The sequence below is a fragment of the Hemibagrus wyckioides genome, linkage group LG05, assembly GCF_019097595.1.
Source record: "Hemibagrus wyckioides isolate EC202008001 linkage group LG05, SWU_Hwy_1.0, whole genome shotgun sequence".
Taxonomy (NCBI): Eukaryota; Metazoa; Chordata; class Actinopteri; order Siluriformes; family Bagridae; genus Hemibagrus; species Hemibagrus wyckioides.
In genome coordinates this window covers 19324763-19348334 of record NC_080714.1, presented here as the reverse complement: position 1 = coordinate 19348334, position 23572 = coordinate 19324763, and the positions used below count along the sequence as shown (strand labels likewise).

The 23572-nt window shown below is 40.0% G+C and overlaps 1 protein-coding gene and 1 long non-coding RNA gene across 4 annotated transcripts in view; one reads left to right on the top strand and one right to left on the bottom strand.

The window, feature by feature from the left end:
* Nucleotides 1-9863: 9863 nt before the first annotated feature.
* LOC131352950 (uncharacterized) lies at nt 9864-22608 on the bottom strand. Its single transcript, XR_009204570.1, has 3 exons — nt 22215-22608; nt 13454-13598; nt 9864-11805 (listed from the first exon to the last, which is right to left on the bottom strand). It is a non-coding gene; the product is annotated as an uncharacterized LOC131352950 (long non-coding RNA).
* kazna (kazrin, periplakin interacting protein a) overlaps nt 13052-23572 on the top strand; it is a 53648-nt gene continuing 43127 nt past the window's right edge. For 2 of the 3 annotated variants that reach the window (XM_058389539.1, XM_058389538.1), the window contains exon 1: nt 13052-13429. In XM_058389539.1, the coding sequence (XP_058245522.1) occupies nt 13264-13429 (166 nt within the window). In that variant the 5' untranslated portion in view covers nt 13052-13263. Of the gene's footprint in view, nt 13430-17950; nt 18012-23572 lie in introns of those variants that run through there. The other variant, XM_058389541.1, reaches the window with a different exon arrangement.

Here is a 23572-nt window from a genome sequence, read left to right as displayed (position 1 = left end):
CTTGCCTGTGGTGAGTCAGCTAACCGACAAACTCTTCTTGAATTAAGTCAATTGAGGTAGAAGAAGAAAAACACTGAACTGCACAGGCTTCTGGTAACACGGCTTTATGGGGTGTTTCTTTATGTGGTGGGTGTAATGTTTCGTAGCTGCCTTGTAAAACCACAGCTATTTCTTTCAGGAGAGAAATGTCATTCACTTCCCCTGTTATTTCAATGGCATGAAACCAATTCATGTTATTTTCCATAGTCAGTCTGCTAACACAGAGATCATTAGCTCGCGGTGGTGTCTGGGTTGTTGATCAGAAGCTCTTGATTCAAGCATCAGCACCGCCAAGCTGCCACTCTTGGGCAATTGAGCAAGGCCCTTAACCATCTCTGCTCCAGTGGTACTGTATCATAGCTGCCCCTGCTCTCTGACCCCAACTTCCTCAGCTGGGGTATGTGAAGAAAAGAATTCCACTGTGCTGTAACGTATATGTGGCGATCTTCTTCTTTTAAAAATGTCTGTGACTAATAAGGGGAACAGAAAACAGAAGGTATTTGGATTTTGTATATTACCACTGTACTGTGTCTGAGAGCTGAGATTCAACACAATAAACCACTCCCGCTTTTAAAAAACAGACATTAGCATCTCTAAGCACCTGACACTTGCTGGCACAAACTTGCACTAATGAAGACAAAAGGCTAGTTAAATGGTCTACTTGGAGGTTTATTGTAATCACCTACTCTATACAGCGTATACAGTCTACAGTATGAAAATTAGGATTGGGTGATATAGTAAAAGATACCATTAAATGAAGGCAATTGTATGAATGTGTATTTAATCATCACATTGTTATGGTATGTGTTTTAAATGACCTTTTACATTATTTTTGTTTTGTTTTGCTAACAAAGTGGCACATACAAAATAATAAGAAAAGAAGGATTTTTAATAAAAAAAACATTTACACATAGAATCGTTATGTGAAATTTTCTACTAGTTTCTTATAGTATCTCATTTTAAAGCACATACTCATGGTTTTTTGATGATAATATCATATAGATGTGTGTTGGATAGACAAGAATGGTGATGCATTTTAAAGGTCTGTCATTTAAAACCAGCTGTGTCCCTTGTTAAAGATCAGTATAAGAGGTCAAGTTTTTTAGGTCATTTTCACAATATTCATAAGGGTTGCTATAGAACCAGGAAGACTAGGAAGTTAAAAAAAAGGTATACATTTATCATCTAAACTATGTGTTATTAGGCACTGACAAATACTCGCAATGTTTTCATTATTCATCTTCTTATCCTGCTCAGAGTACAATAAAAGGAAAGGATACACCTGGAGCTCTCTCTCCCTCTCTCTCTCTGTCTCTCTCTCTCTCTCTCTCTGGGGGGAGGCTAGAGTCAGCATCATAGAGGCCAGGATCCATTAATTATCCAACAAATGCTTAAAGAACCATTTAATGAGATGTGAGAAGAACGAGTAAAAACACATACAGGAAAAATTCCTGGATCTGAGATTGCAGTAATATAAGCATTAATTCACTTAGACCACTGACAGACCAGGAGTATATCCTGTCATGTAGATTGGGAGTGTTAGAGCTGACAAAAACACTAAAATGTGGAGGATAGAGGGTACTCTAGAACCAGGATGCTCTAGGGGGAACCTGTGGCCCTGCCCAATAAAAATCAGAAATGTTTATCGTTCTGAACACCAGGTGTCAGTATTCTCCCAATTATCTGTTTCCCAGTACTCTTGCTCAGTAGTCAGAAGTTTCTTCACTGGATATGAGGGGGGGAAAACAGACAGCAGACACTGGGAGGGATAATCTGGTCAGTGTCTTGCATACACTGATCAGTCATCAGCATCAGAAATTAAGCATGGAGCAGTGGAAGAAGAAAGCCTGGTCTGATGAATGGTGTGTGAGCAGCTTGTGCTGTTTACCTGGAGAAGGGATGGCACCAAGATGCACTAAGGAAAAAAAGCGTATATGATGCTAAGAGCAATATTCTGCTGAGAAACCTTTGGTACTAGCATGTGGATGTCACTCTGATACAAATCAGCTACCTAAACATTGCTGCAGACCAAATACATCTCTTCCTGTCAATTCGAATGTTGGTTATCTGTTGAATTAAAGATAAGTTCTGCAAATTGCTATTTGTTGTAATGATTTGTAAATGAAAAAGTGTTTCCGGTGTTTACACCCTTAGTGGCACGGCACACACCCACTTCCAGTTAACATCTGTATACAAAAACAGATACAAATACAATATTTAGACTAAACACATACAGATTCAAATACAGATAATGAGATTATATTGCATAACACCCCTAGTCTACACAAATAAACCCGCATGGCAATTAAAGGGGATACGCAAGGAGAGTTCCCAGCTGACAGGCTTAGAAATTTGTGTACATTCACGATTTATATATAGAAACTTCACCCCAGGCACAGTTTGTAAGTCTACATTCCACTGCCGTACTTGTACAGAGTATGCAAAAGGGCTTTTACAGTTCAACAGATATTTACGTATTTGTGGTTGCAAGGGCAGTGAGAATCACACAGATCTTACAATGCAGTCACAGTGTGATGAGCTCTAATAATGCTGTATTTGTTCAAATACACAGTGTTGCTGTGCTATACCATGCCATGTCAGGGTCATGTCATCTCTCCCTGGAAATTTCTCTGTTTAGACAAGGGAGCCCACATGTCCTTATTCTGTGACAAATGAACAGATCTGAGGATGGATGTTCACTGTTTGGTGTAAATAGGATCGCAGGGCCAGTATCAGGCTCACCTTCAAAGAATGCTGCAGGATCAATAGAAATAGACTGGTTTAAAATTGGGTCATATGACCTACAGGAAAAATCCCAGGTTCAGCCACAAGGTCATACACAGAGTCATCTGGCTTCTAGTGCATGCAGGACAAGCAAATGGTTTGGTGTTGGTGTAATGGAAATAGAAATAGCCATTTATGTAAAAACACTCCCCATCTTGCACAGGCTTGTACGGAGGATCCTTAGAGATCTCATGCCAAGTTCCCAGTGGATCATGGAGAACAAAGTCACCTCACCCTTTTCAAGAAAGTATATGTATCCCCCAGCAGATTCTATCCATAGTACTGTGATGCGTTTCAATAGTTGCCACATGCACCTTTAGTGTAGGAGTGAATGCAAGAGCCCCTAGGACATCGCTATTATGTGCCCTTAGGCGAAGGCTGTTCCAGAAATGCACTGTGCACTGCCCAATCCCCAAAGTAATAACTTTTCTTCAAGGACTCTAAGGCAATGCTAGACAGTGGCAAGTCATCAGCAGGCAATTCATTCTGAAGGGCCAAACCCACAGGCACAGGACCTAGCATGTGTCTAAAAACTCTCCTGAGCATACATGCTGACTTCACGCTGCTAAACCTAGAATAGTTTGTGTAATGCTGGAAGAACACATGCCAGCAGTATGGAACAGTCAGTCTAGGTGGTTACACTGCAGGGATATGGAAAACCGGAAAGAAAAACTGGTGTGGTAAATGATGGCTGAATGGTGGGAAAATTATTCCAATCTGGCTAATATAGCAGGCTTAGTAGTACAGACTGTAACATGGGTGTGATGATGGAGCCAATCGGGACATGCTAGTCGCTCTAACCTATACGCACCTAGTCCTCGTGGTGAAAACTAAAGAAAACCGCAGAGGGTGGTGGACTCAACCCAGTGGAGAGAATGAGGGATGAATAAGGGATGAATGAGGAAACCTGACACCCCAATAGCTGCAATGAAGCTAATGCAGCAGGCTCAGCAGTACACTGGACCTGACCCTAACAGAAATGAGGGGAGGACAGAGAGAACCCACCTCCTCTTCCAGTATGCACATTAGCTAAGTCCAGTTTAATTTGGTAGTCTTAGAAGAAAACCATGCAGCATGACAAGGGAGACCAACCCAATCATGCTAGCAGCACATCTGCACAGTCCCTTTTGTCAGCTTGAGGGCGGGGGATGTGGAAAGCTCTGAGAAGGTAGAACCAGTCCCAGTGGGAGAATGAGAGGTGGGTGCTGCTACTGAGCAAATAACACAGAGCAAACTTGCTTATAGTGTGCTGGGTGAAGTTACAAATGGTATAGATTCGCCTAAAGGTATTCTAATGTAAGACAAAATACAGCAAGGTGGTAGAAGAGAAGTTAGGCGATAATAAGGTTCTATCATGAGCTTTGGAGCACAGGTTACCTATATTCCTAACTGTAGTCACAAGCTGTTAAGGAGAAGTGTTCCAGATAGGAAGAAATGGCTATGTGATAGTTCATTTATTGCAAAAACTGCACCATACGTCATCTTGAATTTGTTGGAAGGTCACACACACACACACACACAGAGGAAGGAGTAAAATCAAATGTTAGGTCTATGTACTATATATAATGATTCCTCTCTTTTCTTTTCTAAACAGATGGAGAAGGATATCAGCCTGTACCTGTATGAGCATAATTACAACCCCATACAAAAACCATTATTATACCTAGAGATGAATGGCCTAATTTTCACAAACATCCTTCAGCATGAGTCAGGATCTTAGCAGGGCAGCTGAGGCACAAGTGCTCCCAACTGGATTGATTGCAAATTCAACCAACAGCATAATGGAAAACAGGAACTCTGACCTGCTGCCTTTTAGGGTGGGGGGGGGTCTGGCATTTTGACATTCGCTTGGCTGTAAAAGCAGTAAGTGTCACAGCCATGCTGGAGAGAGGCAGCATATTAATTTTTAGAGCACAACATATATGCAAAGGGAATTGCTTTGCTCAATTTTATTATAAAAAATGAATCCAAAACTATTCAATCAAATGCTATTCATACCACAAAAACAATGAATGCCCTCTAGCCTTTTCCTTTCTGTCTAGAAAGTGTGTGTGTGTGTGCTGGGTGGGTTGGGGGGGGGGTGCACTTGTGTGTGTGTGGTGTGTGTGTGGTGTGTGTGTGGTGTGTGTGTGGTGTGTGGGAAGGGGGGGATGTCAGACAGCAGGAGACATTAAGAGCAGACACACCCTGTCTATCAGCATCACTTTAAAAGACATTACAGACATTAGGTGTGTGTCCGTGTTTCCAAGGCAGAGCAGGTGATTTTGATGGATATGAAAAACATCGTATTAGATTTTGCTGTATGAATATTATATATCCACGGGGTAATGAGTGATAGCAGGAAGAGGCAGAGTGATGTAACTCAGTAATAGCTACATTAACTATTTAACATGAGCTAATGCTTTAGACTCCTAACCTGCTGCTCTCACTGATATGCTTCTGGGCTTAGATATTGCTCTTCATGCTGAGGAAAGACAATTATATGAAAATGATGCCTTAGTGATATTGTTTTGCATGTGCGTATGTAATCTCCTTCCCAGCAGCACAGTCGATTTTGCTCACCTCACGCTGTGTGCAAGCTTCATCGTGTCAGCAGTGCAGTCTGTGAAAAAGGAGGACTCCAGAGGATGAAGAGATACAACTGCAGAGATATCCGGATCTGACAGGATGACAAGCTCACAACACAGAGAGAGACTAGAGAGCACACCTGCACACTTCACACACACCGTATAGTAGTCTCTTCGCCTCGTTCTTGAGCACAGCGCACACGGACAACCCACAACATTCACTTAAAAATCACACGTGAAAACGAATTAATCATGGAAATGTAACACATGCAAAAACAAATCACATGGAAATAAATTCATCATGAAAAAGTGCATGTGAAATAACAGATTCATGCACAAAAAAAGGGGAAAAATAAAGGAATCATACCTGAAAATAAATGAATTCACAAGGGAAATTAAATCAATAAATAAAAATTAAAATGCATGTGAAAATAAATAAATAAATAAATAATAGGTAAAATAAAATAAATGATGTATAGAAATCATACATGAAAATAAATAATACATAAAAAATATATCATGGGAAAAATGCATGTAATAATGTAAAATAATTTATATTATTAGTATGAAAACAAAACATATGAAGGGTCTAAAAAACAATTCTCCAAAAAGAACAGGTCTCATTGTTACACACACCTTCCTGCAGATACACTCTTCACAACACAACTGTGAACTGAAACTAGACAGCACGTGTGAAGTTCACGTTAACTCATAAGTCAGCTGTTAATAATACAGTGCTTGCAGGTGTAAACACTCCGACACACACATTCACACACAGTCAACTATATAACAGTTTCAGGCTACGATCGAAAAGACACACAGTTTGTGCAGAATGGATTTTCTGCAAGCTGTTTTGGAGAAATTTCTTTTTCTTCTCCAAAAATGAAGAGTGGAATCAGATTTGTATAAAGCAATATGAAGTTTATTTCTGATTCCCCCAGACCTACAAACTGTAAGTGATTCAGCGGGTGTGCTCGATTGATGTGTTAAACTCTCAGGCACTGTATTATACAGCGAAATATGCTGAGAGATATTGGTTGCAGCAGCTCAGACTGAAACTCCGGGTAAATGAAGTGTGTTGCTATAGCTTATTTGCAAACTGCGTTTCAGCATGTGCTTTAGAGAGCGAAAGATAAAACACAGTGAGAGCGTTTACACCGGTTCAATAGTGTTGGATTCTCACTCGATACCACCGGATTGATTGGATTCTTGTTCTGGTCTCTGATCGATTTCCCACAAATGTAGTCATTTGTGCCATCACCCCTGCGAATATGTGCTACAAGCCCGGGCACTGAATTCTCCAGCAAAACATGTCGAGAGCTATTATTTGCAGGAGCAGAAAAAGAAATTCATTGGCGCCGTTTCATTCAAGTGCAATGGATTTTTTTTATTTTTTTGCACAGGGCTTCTTGAAGGCAAAGATCCACAATATGGATGAAAAGCAACATAAATGGTCATTGTTATTGGCTTGCTAGTTAATAACATGTCCTGCACTCAGGGGTATAGCTAGAATTTTGCTGAAAGAACATTGCTCCAGGGTTGAAACCTTTTTTTAATTTCGCATTGTCTTTTATGTAAAATAATCAGACAACATAATGACCCCCTGCAGATGAGGGCCTCTACGATTTTCCTGACCTTTCACCCCTCTAGTGACAGCCTTGTTAGTCAGTCTGTGTTACACAGCGCACACACGCAGTAAATTTACCAGCAGCTATAGTTCAAATTGCAGGAATAGTATGTATATAAATTAGATTTGTCCCCTTTATACACTAGAAATATTAGTTTTGATATTGTAGTTTTTGAGTACACAAAGCCTTAAGGTTTCTCATGCCTGAATTATTGAATTCTTCCAGTAGAATTCTTCATTAAGTTAAATGAGTTTAGTTCAGGTAATAAGTATACACATGTCTTTCTCAGAATTCTCTTTATGTGAATGGTACTCACGCAGTATGATGTATAACGAATGATGGTGTCAGTTAGGTTAATGGTTTTTACCCTGTGTGTGTGTTTGTGTGTGTGTGTGTGTGACACTTTCCATCTGTCCTTAGTAGACGTGGCATGCTGAGCAGCTTCCTTCAACCTTGTAATAAAAAATTAGGCTACCAAGTCATAATGGAAGTGTCCTCCTGCCACTTATTTCACACACAGACACACACAGACACACACACACGAATGTCACAAAAAATTAATTAAATGTCAGAGAATTTTTGATGCACAGTATTAGGCAATTGTCAATTTGAGTAACACATACACACACACACACACAAGCACATATGCGCACCAAATGAGCAGCTTTTCATCAGCAAGCCCTTGGGGAATGGGCTAAGTGTCAAAAGGACTGGCAGTCTCAATTAGGTACTCCTTGTCAAGCTCAGTCAGTCTTTATGCATGTACACACACACACACACACTTATATACATACATCCTCCATGGTCAGTCTATAAGGCTCAGCTGGTTCTCAGAGGGCGGATGTCACGGATGACTAACATATCCCATAATGCCATCTGCCCCTTATATCCCAGAAGACCTCTGGCCAGTCATAACCCAGCAGTTACCACGGAAACATCTGACTGACACCAGACGACCAGCCGTTACCATAGTGATGAGGAAAAATTCAGGGCCAATTTTCGTGTGTGTGTGTGTTGGGGGGGTTGATGGGGGTGTGTGGCTGCACCAAAGTGGAAATATAAAATAGTTTATATATGACAGTGTTTATGGGATTAGTGTGTGTGTGTGTGTGTGTGTGTTGTCTGTGAAAGGAAGTGATATGAGATAAGGGAAACAACTGTAGACTAATCCTGACCCTAGAGGAAGGCTAGGTCACACTCTGCACTGACACATTTAAAAGCAGCACTGCAGATGGTTCAGTTCGCATTAAATCTGAACCGTACAATACAAGCTTTAACGGAAGGAGAGAAAAAAACCCTGTTCTGGCAGTGTGGTAAAGTCCTGAGCAGGCTTTTAATGAAACAGTGCCAGACCATAGATTCACACATTGTTGAACACCTCCAAGTTTATTTAATGTTTCCACTCAGGATAAATGCTTGCCAGAAATGGAATAACTGTCTGGAGAGGATTGTGCTTTCTTAGCAAAAAATTGGACTGTCTGATTTCTTTGGAGCTAGAAGAGGATGAATAGGCTTCATCACAGGAAATGTAACCACAGCAGTCGAAAAATCCCATTTTCACACACTCACACACACACACACACAATTTCTCTCACTTTGCTTCTCTTCTTCAGCCAGACTTTGCTGTTGTGAACATATTTCATGATCTAAAGGAATACACTAACATTTTTCAACCTAACGTGTGCAATTACTTAAAGACCTGGACTGTCAGAAGAACGAAGAGCTCAGTAACTCAGAACTTAATTATAATTGATTGCAATGGATAGTCCCACATGGGTACTCTCAAATCATGCCCAAGTCTCAGCTTTTTCATCAGTGGAAAATCTTACCTGGGTAATGTCGACTTGTATCTAAGAACTGCTGCTCATACTCAACACATTAACAACAGGATGAAAGTAGTACCGTTAGTACTGTTTGTATTTATAACATTCAGGAGGAGTAATAATCTCTAATCCCAATCTAGTATCACCCAAAAGAGCCCCCTTTTGTGTATGGTTTCTTTCTCGTCACATCCCAAGGAGTTTTTTTCTTGCCATCTCTAGCTTGCTTACTATAGGATCTTAAATATAAATTTACATCCGGGATGCCTATTGTTAAAACAAAATGCAAATAAAGTAAAATACGATATGGAAAACAGAAATGCGTCTAAAGGGATGATGAGGTGGTGTGCTGCGAATCTGAAATCCCAAAAGCTGACCGTTTTCCCATAACTGCATGTCAGGAAGAGTTTTATTTTTGTCGCTTTGCCAGTGATTACACTTGGTAGTTTAGTAATAATGTCTTTTATTCAATTCTACTTGCAATTAATGTTGTGGAACATCTTCAAAACTGTAACGAATGGCTTTTTATAAAGGGCAAAAGGAAGAGAGATCCAAATCTTCAGGCACGATTAAGCTCACACAGGCGTGGGACAGGCAATGAGCAAACAGAATAGACTAGGCAAAACAAACATGTGGATCAAGAAACAGGCAAAAATCCAAAAACCAGAACAACAATAATCAGTGACACACTGTGTGGTGAAGTCAGGCACAGAAGCAGTGCACATTTACTTGGGAGTCTGTATATACTGTGGTCTGTAATTCTGTACACGTGTGTAATCAGTAAGATGGTGAACTTGAACGTTGTGTTGGGTGTTGTAGTCCATAGCGGCCATTTTTCTCTTTTTTTTTGTAGGCTGTGAAGCACACTGGGGAGTGTAGTTAACAGTTTCCAGCACTGATATGACTAAAACAAGTTATCATGTACAATCTAACAGCAATAAACAAATCTTCTCTTCAAAGCCTCTCAGTTGAAGTTGTTTTATTATGTTACAGTGAAACCAGAACATGAAAAATCCCCTGTTTTTTATTCTTCTCCTTCTTCATAGCTCCAAGTTATGTGTAGCATCCACCCTTCAAGTCTCTGTGCAGGAGCATCTACTATAGAAACAATATAATAATAGAACAAGCATATTAATGTAAACCTGTGATTATCTGTCAAATAATAAGTCAACACCTTCTGACCAATCAGATTCGAGAATTCAACGGCGCTGTGGTATAATATTCATTACCTCGGGATGTTTATGTACTGTATAGCCTGTCTGTGGTTCTCTAGCACAGTCAGAATTAGCTCCCAGTGAGTCTGCTAACAATCAGATCCTTTGGGTTGAATTAGAGCACAAAATGTCCATTATCGATCAGTGGTCACAAATGTTAGTGGACATAAAAATACCGTCTATAGAACATCTGAAGACTGGAAAGGCAGCTAATGGAATGAGGGTATAGAGCTATTAAATGTAAGCAATAAGTTTGGACCTTTTGATTTGAAGGCTCAACACTTCATTCTCATACACACAGAAAGTGCTCCCATCCATCACGGAGGTTTCAGTGCAGCAAACAGAGTGCAGTGAGGCTCGGGGAGTTTTCAGAGGCTCCTCTTAAAGATGGAGGAGACTGTGAATAGGGCCTTTCCCCCTGATACACAAAACTATTTTCGGCAGCTTTAATTATGATAACGGACTGGGAGTTTTATTCGATAATGTTCCATCATAACCCATCATCACCATCATCATCATCTCTCTCTCTCTTTCTCTCTCTCTTTCTCGCTCTGGTTCTTTCTTTCTCCCTCACTCTCTCGCACGCACACTCCCTTCGTCACACTTGGCTGTGTTTCCATTTACTCCTTACTGATAACTCACCTACTTTAGCAGATAAATACTAAATTAGAATAAATGACCCTGCATTGTTCAGCAGACAGCTGTGCAATTGCTCTCTCTCTCTCTCTCTCTCTTTCACACATACACACACACACAAATGAACTCTGTCTCTCTGTCTGTCTCTCTCTCTCTCATCCACACACACACACACTCTCTGCCTCTCTGTCTCACTCTCTATCTCTCTTCTCTAATTATTATTAAACATCTTCATTAGGGATGTCTCCTTGCAGCATTAAACACTGTAATGTTATTGTGTGTGTGTGTGTGCACGTGTAAGGCGTACATACTATATGCATCCACTTTCTCGGATTTCTCTTGCTGTCACAAACTAATAATTAATTAATTAACAACTATGTCATCATAGTCACTAATGAATAGTAGTGTTCAGACTGCCATTTAAACACTGTTTAAATAGTGAAATGCATGAATGACAGCTAATCCTAATAGCCCATTAACAGCGAATTCCTGATTAAGGTAAGCATTAAAGCACTAGCTATGTTTTTCACACTTGGCTAGCTAGCTAATTCCCTTACGTCAATCACCTGGCGCAGTTGCTAATGAACACAGCTCTAATAATCTATTTAGCTAGCTTTAGAGCATGTTCAGGATGTGATGGAAATTGTCAGTTTATAGTGATTTTAATAAAGTTAGCTCACTTATCTGAAGGAGGAACAGCTGTGGAGTTGTGCTCTGCAGCAGGAGAAGGTCCTACACACTGCTGGCTTTTCTGAGTTTGTCAAAAAAAACACATTTTGCCTGACATCAGATGTTTCTTTGAAATGCTGGCTACAGGTGTGTGTTGCGTTTTAAATGCTAAGCCTCACTATGATGAATAGCACAGAGCCATTTCTTACTCGCAAGCTGTGGGAAATAAGAGGATGCTCAGTTATGGATGTTTGCTTGAATTATATTGTATTTGCTGTCATTGTTGATTATCTAACCAGACATTTTGAAATGCACGGTCATAAACACAGAGGCCTATGCATCTTATTAACCGCTTTATCTTGGTCAGTGTTGTTGTGGATGATAAAAGACAGCCATGGTGCAGGAATATACTGTAGAAAAGCCAGCAATCCATTGCAGGCCATCTTATCTGAGAGGAGATGGGAGAAACCAGAAGACATTGTGTAAAATAATGAAATCACCATAATGTCCTTTCATTATGTGCAGTCCTAATATACACCGATCAGGCGTAACATTATGAGCAGTGAGAGGTGACATGAATAACACTGATTATCTCCTCATCATGGCACCTGTTAGTGGGTGGGATATATTAAGCAGCAAGTGAACATTTTTGTCCTCAAAGTTGATGTGTTAGAAGCAGGAAAAATTGGGCAAGCGTAAGGATTTGAGCAAATTTGAGCTCAAGGGCTAAATTGTGATGGCTAGACGACTGGATCAGAGCATCTCCAAAACTGCAGCTTTTGTTTGGTGTTCCCGGCCTGCAGTGGTCAGTATCTATCAAAAGTGTACCAAGAAAGGAACAGTGGTGAACCGGCAACAGGGTCATGGGCGGCCATGCATTGATGCACATGGGGAGAGAAGGCTGGCCGGTGTGATCCGATCTGACAGACGAGCTACTGTTGCTCAAATTGCTGAAGAAATTAATGCTGGTTCTGATAGAAAGGTGTCAGAATACACAGTGCATGACGGGTCAGGGCTGTTTCGGTAGCTAAAGGGGGCCAATACAATATTGGGTATATCGTTATGCCTGATCAGTGCACCCTTACATGTGGGATTTAACAAGTTTATCCAAATTATTGTAAAACTGTATTGTGGAGGCAATTTGCAGTCACAAAAAGGTTTCACTGTGACTACGTATTATGATTAGAAATAGTCACATTCAGCTAGATTCATGCAGAGCATAACAGCGATCAAGGGTAAACCCTTATCAGGGTAGCATTACATAGGTTGAGTGTGTGTGTGTGTGTGTGTCCTGCATGCCGCATACGGGTCTGTATGAACGCAATTGTTTTCACTCTAAACTGCTTGTGTTGAGGTTCAGGACTTTTATCAGATCTCTGGAGGGTTTTATGCTTCCCTAAGGCACGAGCACAGTTATTACCTGCGATGATGTATGAGCGAGTGTGCGCGCGCGCGCGTGTGCACGTGTAGTTTGTATGTCATTGTAACAAAGATTATACCACCCTAATCCTATAAGATTCCTGACAAATTCATAATAAATTGTACTCAAGAATGCCTTTGAATATTAGATCTTACAGTGCTAATAATAAAGTACACGCCTTTAGTTTGCGTTAAAATGATGTAACTACTGCATGTAATGTGCCCTTCTGTTCCCCCCCCCACAGATGGTACGGTCCGTTAAGAAGCTGTTCGTCATCCTTCAGCGCGCCGTTCTGTCCGCGAGAGCAGCAACGGGAGCAGATAGTTCTCTCTCGCGCACTATTTCTCTCTCTCTCTCCGTTTAGATTAACGTCATCATGGAATTTAAAAGACTTTCATTCCGTTTCAGTACAGCAGGCTTTAGCGTTTAGATCGAGTCTAAAAGAGAAGTGTTTCTGATGAGCGACAGCGGGTGATCTTAGAAAGGATGGAGGACGGAGAGCAGCTCGCGCGGCGCGGAGACGCCACTATCGGTCGCGCGAGCCAGGAGCAGAATGAGCTGCGCGCGGAACTGGTGGCGCGTGACGAAACGGGAGAAGCGGGTGTGCGAGACACGGCCACGGTGGAGCGCAGACAGCCACGCAGCTGCCACGGTAAGAACGCATCTTCCTCCTCACCTTCCTCTTCCTCTTGCACAAGCTCTCCGGAGAGGTGACGCCAGTGAGCACAGTTCTCCGTCAGGTCCTCACAAGGTCCTGCATGTCATCATGAACGTGCGCGTGGTCACACCAGGGATCAACATCGCAGTCAGTTTTCTATTGGCTAAGCAACACACAAGGAATGTGACTCACATAAGTTAACAATTTGCAGTAAACAACAACAACAAAACAACATCAACAGTAAATTGGTGGCGATGTGTAACTCCTCACGTGCCAGAATAAGTGCAGGTTTGGACGTTGAGTAATCTGGAATAAATAATAATAATAATAATTGCATTACAAAATCTATGTATAAAGGAGTTAATCGTTCAACTTGTATGCATTTATTTTCACACACACACACTAACTGAAAAAGCCCTAAAAGAGGTTAGGTGTCATGTAGAGACATCAGTAGGCATGGATGGCTGCTACTGAGTGCCTGAAGGAATACTTCAACATTTTTTCCTGTCTGGTTTCTAACTTTGTTGTAATGAGGAAAAACAAACAGTTTGTTTACTCAATTCTTCTTCACAATAGAATAGGACTCATACGTCGGCTTGTGTTGATATAATATGTCATGAATAACCAATGACAACATGTTCTGTTCTGGGAAAATAATCAATAAAGTGACCTGTGTGATGCCATTACCACCCCAGAGTGTTTTATTGCTCTTATACCACAGCAGTTTGCCGTGTTTTTAAAATGTATTACATACTGACACTGAAACTGTTTATAGTAATATTGAATGCTGTAGCAGGTCCATGAGTTAAGTTATTCAAAGGTGTCTGTTTTTAACATAAACAAACCAAAAATGCAGTTATACACAAACACGAAAGTCTCACTTTCTGGACAGTACATATTGAAAAACACTGATATGAAATGCCTACTTACAGACATCTTCATCTTGTCAATGATTTTTTATATATATATATATATATATATATATATATATATATATATATATATATATATATATATATATATATACACACAGCTATACAGCTCTGGAAAAAAATGAGACCACTGCCCAATCTCCAGATTTGAACCCTATCAAGAGGAAGATGGCTGGTCACAAACCATCACGCAAAGCTGAGCTGTTTGAGAGTGGTATAAAGTTTCCCAACAGCAATGTGAGAAACTGGTGGAGAGCATGGAGCCAAAACGCATGCAAATCGGGGTTATTCCACCAAATACTGATTTCTTAATGTTATTTAGCCGAAGCATTAACACAGTTTGTTTACAAATGATTTGCATTTTGTTTTATTTGAGTTATTAAAGCTCTGCAAATACTACATGATCTTGGGTTATTTTGATGTGTTGTAATTTCCTTTAAATATACTCTCTAAATAATAAGTGTTATATTTTGAATTTAGGAGAAATATTGTCACAAAAAAATGAAACAAAACTGTCCAATACATGAACCCGTAAGGAAAAAAACATAAGAAACTGATTATTTTGCAGTGGTCTTTAAATTTTTTTCCCGAGCTGATATCTATCTATCTATATGTCTCTGTTACATAACATGTTTGTAAAAATCCTCTGTTTATTATTAGTCTTAGATTAAGTGGAGCATGAAAGCTCTGTGACTGGTTGCCATAGAAGCGATAAGGTATTAGGACGAATGCATTAACATAAATTTATGATTTAGATTACAGACGGCGCTTCTGTCAGTGCAGCTCTTATAGAAAATGTAACACCTTCTGACCTATCAGAATGCAGTATTTATGAACCATGTGGTATAAGTGACCGTATAATGCAGATTCTGTAATTGCAGTCCAACGTTAGCATGAGGCGGATATAAGAGGATGATGTTTCACTGATGCTTTTCCTAAGTACAATCTTCGAAAGGGTTCTTTGAGTAGTTTTTTTTACTTTAAAAAGGGTTCTTAGCTTCTTAAGGTGGTTCAACTTCAATTCTCTAAAATATGCATATTCTCCATGCATCGTTAGGTCTACACAACTACACATCCCTCCCTCTGAATACTTTTTCTGATGAATTTCTGAGTGTTCTGCAGAAGTACTGTATGTTTTCCATGAACATTAAGCAGCCATCAGAGCAAGTGCCCTTAAGCTTCCATTATAAGTGAGTTTTTGACTTGGTGTGCTTATAGATTTATTTTTTTTATTATTATAATGAAATATGTCCAAATGATTGTTTGCATACATTACAAAAGAAAACTGGACAATGCTGGAACATTCATTTCAATGTGCTCGTCGGTACGAGTCAGTAATGGCCCTCCTTGATCTGATGCCAGTATATACTTCCTTTCATGGATGTCCTTCCTTGACCACTGCATCTCGGTGCTCAATGGGATGGTTATTATTGCAGTGTCACTTCAGTCAATGCAAGTCCTTACAAGCCTTAATGCCTTCTGTGGGTGAATAAAGGAATAGAGACACAGAAACACTGGCACGAGAGGGTTTTGTTATGGCACTCGCTGTTGCATTATTTACACATTGTGAATCAATCAGCTGATTCACTGTTTGTGTGTTAGATCTGAAAGAAAGCTTCTGCAGCGGCCAGGGATCTTTCATCACTTCAATGGGCTGTTTGTTCATCTTGGCCAGTTTTGGCAAAAAAGAAGCGTTGGCTGTCGACGAGGGACAGAGAGAGAGAGCGCGAGAGAAAGAGAGAGTGGAGATAGGAAGGAAGGAAGGATGAAAGGAAGAGAGATTGTAAATTAAATGGGAGGGTACATCATTTAGTGTCACTGAAGGTCTAATCAACTGTGCTTGTGAATTTTGTTTGTTTCAAACCCTTCTTTTATTATTTTAAAGGCATGACCGTTTTCTCAGCCGAACCGAAGTACACGGACTTCCATGACAATCGACGATAAAGATCCAAATTGAAACTGATAATAGCAAGCAAGGAGCCTGTATCCACTTAGCCATGTTTACTGGAATAAGTTAATTAATCTCCCATTGGGTCAGATGACTTCCCACCACAAACAGAGGAATGAATGAGAGCTGTAGTAGGAGGCATTCTGGAGGATGTCCAATGTTCATCTCAAGGTCTACACTGTAATATAATGCATAGCTGCAGCCTAGAAAGTCAGCTTTTTCCGGTTGATGTCAGTATTTTGAGAATGTGCTTACTTCTCATTCAGCCATTGTTCTCAAGTGTCCCACGCCGCGGTCAACAGATTTTACTTCATCATGTAGCTGAGAATTTTTTCATGTAGGCATTTTTGGTAGATGATGTTGTCAGTGCCCGTCACGCCTTCATGCGAGCTGCTAGTGGCCTGAGGCTTGTCATTTGACCTCTATGAGCTATTATTACAGAGAAACTCCATAAGCATTCGTGCTATGTGTCTTAATGTATTCAAATACTAATGGCTGTCGCTTTTTTACCCGATATTTGAACATCCGTTTGAACATGACGGGAAAAATTCATATTCGAGTTATAATTTGCTCATATGAATAATAAAGTGCAGCCTAAGCGCATTAGACAGCTTTTAATTTTGTTGTGTAGCATCTGATCCGGCATTGGGCACCCTAACAGTTTTGCATGCCCTCTTGTGACACAACAGTGAATTAAGCTGATACAAAAATGCGTCAGAGCAGACAACTATGACCCCAAATCATCTGAAAAGCAGTGCGTGGAAGTATTTTTGATTGTACAACGTAGCTGGCAAAGTTGTACAAAGTCAAGATAATGCTGTTTGTCTACTTTGACTTGATTTTTCCCTGTAATATACATTGAAGTAGATTGCCTTTAGCCTCAGGGTCTCTCGAGTTTGTGTTACTGGCTGTGTGCTTTTCGTTGATGTGTTTACATTTAGGTTTCCTCTGGGTTCTCCGGTTTCTTCCCATCGCCCAGACACATTCCAGTAGGTGGATAGGTGACTATAAGTTGATATGTGCGAGTGCATGTGTGCGTGGTGTCCAGGGTGTGTTTCTACCTCATGCAAAGTGTTCTTGTGATTTCCCTGACCAGGATGAAGCTGAAGATCAACGAATGGGGTTTTTATTGAATAACTTTGTGCTATTTTTATACAGAGAACTTGAGGAAGCACAGACATACCGTTCTAACCGGTTGGAAGGTACGGCTTTGACCGCGGTTTTTGGCAAAAAGGCAAATCACATGTATATATTAATGCAGTTATAGTAATGCATCATCATGTCTGAATTAGTAACGGCTTACTTAGAGGGACTTGTATGGCACATGATGTAAGCCTCATAGTACTAATAAGCACACCTTGCAGATGATTATTTTATAAAACCGCATGCCCCATCATGTTTTATTCATGAACCCAGTAGTCTTTAGTTCAGTCCTCTTCTTTTTAATAATCGGCTGGTGCGTAGGGAATTAAAATGATATATAAAGACCAGTCTATATTTTGCTCTCTCACTCACTCTCTCTCACACACACACACACACACACACACACAGTATGTGTCAGATTGCATCTCCAGAGTCAGTGTAGAGGATTTAGAGGCCCTGACAAGACAGCACCCTCTCTCTGTCTGTCCAGCTCTGTCTTTCTCTCCCCAATTGGGAATAAATGCTTTTTGCTCTGACGAGGGAAAGAAGTGAGGTGAGTAGATGAATGTTAACATTGCCTGTCTGTGTGTTTAGTGTGTATAAGTAGCTAGTATAAATATGTGCGAGTTGCACTGTTAATATTCTGCAGTGTTTTGTTATTAGACATTATAATCACGTTTAGCATATTTTCAGATGAAACTCAGTTTCTATATATTCCTTTTTTTCATTTTGGTTATCATTTTATTCCAAGTCATTATGTTTCATAAGCATTTTCTGTCCCCTCTCTACTCTCAGTTTCTCTGAGGTTCAGCGGCCTGGCGTCTGCAGTTTAATTAACGTGTATTTATTGAGAGCGTGTTGAAATGTCACTGGTAATCATATGTAATCAGGAATAAGGGCTGTCGCGACTGGAGAGTGGTGAAATGATGCTTGTGGTAATGTTCAGGTTAGAAAATATAGACTGTCACAGGGTGTTTTGTGTGGGTGTGAGTGTGTCTGTGGCAGTGTGTCATGATGTTAAACACAGATGTGGAGAGGGGGTTAATATCTATTTACAGTTTGGCAAGGGAGTGACAAGATGGTAATAGTGGCCACTGGGTGTGTGTGTGTGTGTGTGTTTGAGTGCATGGTATTCATTAGTATGAAGTTACAGCCAAATAGAGGTAGAGTCCCATTTAGCTTGAAAGGCATCTGAATCTTGATTTAAAGGTCATCAGATTGATTGATTGAATTGTCAAAAAGTGTCATTAGACAACAGGAAAAAGACCCAGACATTATAACACATTTATATTCATTAAAATAATCACGCGTCAAGAAAATGCCATTTAGAAATACCACCTAGGAAAATGTATAAAAATAACAATCATTTTCATTATCTTAATACTTTAACTGGAATATATTTGTCTATTATGTTTCATGATGCAAAAACACTTGGATTTAATTCACTTTAATTTGTTTAGCACTTTTAACAATGGCGCATAGCAGGCTTGACAGAAATGTCTAAATTCAGGCTGTAAATTTATCCCTAGTGAGCAAGCCAGAGGTGATGATAGCTAGGAAAAATTCCCTGAGATGAAATGAGGAAGAAACCTTGAGAGGAACCAGACTCAAAAGGGAAGCCATCCTGAGCCATCTGATTGACACTGGAAAGTGTGATTATAAATCATTTCCTTTTTATAACTGCGCAGGCAGTTATATGTTTAGTAGCTGCCTTCTGTTTGTTAAGATAATGGAGCAACACTGGTGCAGGTACAATTTTCACACTCGAACCAGTCTTCTACACACTAAGAATATGCTCAAAAAACAACACATTTTGTAGTCTTCAGGGCAACATTAATTCAATTCCATTCAATTTTCTTTATATAGACCTTTTAACAGTGGTCATTGTCTCACAGCAGCTTTACAGGAGTATAAAAATTCAGAATAAAAATGACAAAGTATGAAATTTAAATTATAAATTGATCCCCTTCTGAGCAAGCCAGAGGCAACGGTGGTGCAGAAAAACTCCCTAAGATGATACGAGGAAGAAACCTTACAAGGAACTAGACACAAAAGGGAACCATCCTCATCTGAGTGACACCAGAGAGTGAAAATATAAATCATTTCCTTTTTTATAACTGTATATAGTCAAGCGGAATTATGTAACCAGGAGCTTTTTTTCATACTTTAAGTATGAGCATCAGCACAAATTCTGAATTCATTATAGAGTTAGCATAAATTCCTTCCTGCCAAAGCCATCAAACGTTCAATGATGGAGACCTGAGCGCAAAACCGACCGCAGCAACAGCAGTTCAAAGCCACTGTCATGGTCTCCATGACTAAGTGGTACAAAGTGGTCTACAGCAGTTCCATATATATCTCCAGGCTGTCCATGTGGGGTCTAGAGAGCAGAAAGGGGTCGAGATCACTGGGAGCTCAGGAGTAGCGTGTGTGTGTGTGTGTGTGTGAGAGAGAGAGAGAGAGAGAGAGAGAGAGAGAGAGAGAGAGAGACAGAGAATATTATTGATTTCTTTGGGCTCTGGGTTGTTGAATGGAAGATTGGGGTTCAGGCCCAGTACCACCAAGCTGCCACTGTTGGGCCCTTAAGCAAGGCCCCCAACCCCCCCTGCTCCATGGCTGACCCTGACCCCAACCCTCCAATGATAGAATATGTGATGGAAAGAGTTTCACTGTGCAGTAATGCATTTGTCACAAATAAAGGCTACTTACTTATTGTCATGTAATGGTTAATGACTATGTACATTGTGTGCAAAGTGCAAGCAGGGACTCCGGCAAGACTAAATGACATTAAGGCTTTTATGACTGGAGCTAAATGGGTTTGTGAGAATCTCTTCTAGTAAGTCAGGGTTTTCTTCTGAAGCCTAGGGGTCTTCTGCTGTTTTGTTATGTTATGATGATCATACAATCCAGAATTAATTACGTTTAATCATCAAAAATCCTGTAAGGATTAAGTGTGATTTTAATTGTTTTGAACACTAAACAAAATTTCAATTCAATTCGATTTGTCTAGCGCTTTTAACAATGGACAAAGCAGCTTTACAGAAGTATAGAAACAGAAAAAAAACTAAAGTTTAAAGTTAAGTTGCTATTTTATCCCTAATGAGCAAGCCTGAGCCGGCGGTGGCGAGGAAAAACTCCCTAAGATGATATGAGGAAGGAAGCTTGAGAGGAACCAGACTCAGAAGGGAACCTCGTCCTCATTTGGGTGACACTGGACAGTAAATAATGTAAAGGTTAATAATGTCCTTTCTACACCAGCAACCAAGAGCTCTTGAGGGACTAATGGGTCAGTGTAGTGAATATATTATAAATACTTTTAATACTAAACAAAATGAAAATATTCTAAATACTTTAAATTGAATTGTTTTTCAAAACACAAACTGTATATACTGTCAGATCTTTATTTTTATGGAAATTTGCTCTGTTTTCTTTCTATTCTGTTACAGCACATTAACAGTACAGTATTTCATAATTGCTTATCACGCTGTATTATATCAGAACAATATGGCCAATCCAGCACAGTGTAATTGAGTGTAATGGCAGCGTTTTTTTATGATTATCCCTAAAGCTACCCAGATGCACAGGGTAAAGTTGAAAGCCCTTCATACTGTCTGTGGCTTTAGATTCACTTGCTGCTGCTTTGCTATGGTGTCATTCTGCACTTGGCAGTTAAGAATGTTAAAGAAATCTGCATAGTAAAGCAAGAAAGCCACATTTATGTACGTTTACACAATCCTTCAATCAGGGCTCTAAATGCTGCAATAGTGTTGCCTTCTAAATGTAAGAAATCTGTATTGTTTATTATGTTTGCGTCATTACATACCCATTTTGACATCTTTTTTTTTTTGCTGTGGTTTTAGTAACACTTTTTATTAAAGTTCTTCTCGACTAACATTCTAAGCTAACGTATTTATTGACATTTGTTTAAATGTTGGTCAAGCGGCATTCCGAAATTTCCCACTGGGAGAATATAGAAAAATGAGTGGACATGGCTAGTTATACTTTTCAGTAATATAACAGGAAAGAAAGCAAGGACAGCAAGTTTACTGGGAGCACCTAACGTGGGAATGCTAATCAGTGTGAACTCGCTAGCCAGCCGATGTGTTGTAAGTGAGTGAGTGTAGCTTCTTCCTCATTCTATTTCAGCTATCGGAGCAAAAATGAGCAGAACAAGTGGACGCAAATCTGACGTGGTCAATATTCATTTCCTATTTATAAAATTTATATGAACGCAATATCGCATTCACGGTTATGTCGTAGCGAATAACGGCATGGCTGTGGTTACTTACTTGTGGTTGATTCAGTGTAACTGCACTCTTCCACATGTGATATTGCTTATCATTCAAGTACAGAACTCATGATATAAGTATAAATAAGTCTTTATAATGTTCCAAAACTGCTCAATTGGTGCAGATGGGTAGCTGTGGTACATCTCAGAGCTTCCAGAACTGGAGTTATTGTCTCCATGGTCCATTTATAGCTAACACAGTACATAGGCAAATTAAAACAACGTTCCTCCAGGACTATGATGCTACATAAAAGAGCTAAGGACTAAAAAAATACTTTGTCCTAACCACATAAAATACAAACAGTGGAAGACAAAAGACAATACAAATACACTATAGGACAGATACATAAAATAGCGCCAACTAGTGTACAACCTTTATTGGTGGATTGGTTATGTGAAATTGCCCTAGGTGTGAATGTGTATGTGGCCTTGTGATGTACTAGCACCCCATTCATGGTTTATTCTCACCTCATGCCCAGAGTTCCCAAGATGGACTCCAGAGCCACCGTGACATTGACCGGTGTAAAGCAGTTACTGAAGATAATGAATGATGTTCCAAATGCTAGACAAGCAACACCGGTTATCTAGGAGAAGGGGGTAGGCATATGTAGAGTTAGTGATGCATATTATAGTCAGTATAGTCAATAGTCAACATATTTTACAAAATCTGGAGTATCACGTCCGCGGTATTTAGTTAGTAGTTTGCTAAATTAGGCAGATTCTAAGCAGTGCAGTCTTTGGATGGATATATAAGCCACAGAGGGTTGTAAGAAGTGGGACCAGACTTGACTTTAGGAAAATAGCATTTCAGCATCGTGTTTTTTGTCAGATATTCAGAATGAGCTGGAGAGAAGTGCGAAAACCGAATCGCCAGACAAATCGCAAAGACTTGTGAAAATTACCTGTTTAAATGCACTGAGAAAATGACTGAAAATAGCAAACAGGTGTGTTCGTGTTCAGGTGAGTGAGGTAAGTGCTGTCCATGCTCGATCCAGATGTCACACACTCTGTTGTGCTGCTTTGTCTGCTCCAGTGAAGCGCATGCGAGGAAAATAGCTAATGGGTGAAACTGTCAGTTAATTTAGCAGAGCATATGTTCTACGTTATATGTTCTAAAAAAAAATCAATTACATGAAAATGCTACAGCTTTTTTAACAAGCTAGCTAAGTAACAGAGTAAATGTGGCATATAATTTCCTGTCTCCGGTCATCTTATTTTTAATGGTGTGACCTATAGAAACTGACTGCTACCCACTGTTACGAAAGATTTCAAATGGCAGTATGCTGCTTAGACGCTGTTCTGAGTCACTTCTCGAGCTGAAGGCCATCATCTGTATGAGTCTTTCTGGAGGCTTGACAGAGATGTTGCTCTCGAGTGTAAAGTCGCCTCCTCCTCACTTTGAAATGTCACTCTGCAGCATCACACTGCTTTATTCTCTCTCTCTATTCCTTCCCTCACCGCCCGAGAGCCGTGGCTTGTTATCCGTCCATCAAGGCACCGATTATACCTGGACACGGTTGTGAATGTGTTGATTTGAAAGCAGGGTGTTCTGAATAAACTATTCTGTGATCTTTTCTGATGGCGTCATTTGCATTTATGAATGACTTCTTGTATTTTTACCTAAAGGGACCGTGTGATGCCAAATCGTCTGTTTGTCTGAGTAGCCTAGCTGTGTGTATTTGAGTGTGTGTGTGTGTGTGTGTGTGTGTGTGAGAGAGAGAGAGGGAGGGAGAGAGAGAGAGAGGTAGTGCGGTAATGCTGGTATCTGTTTCATGCATTTGAAATTAGCACAGCTTTTTATAGACACCTGTACTTGGGAGCAGTAG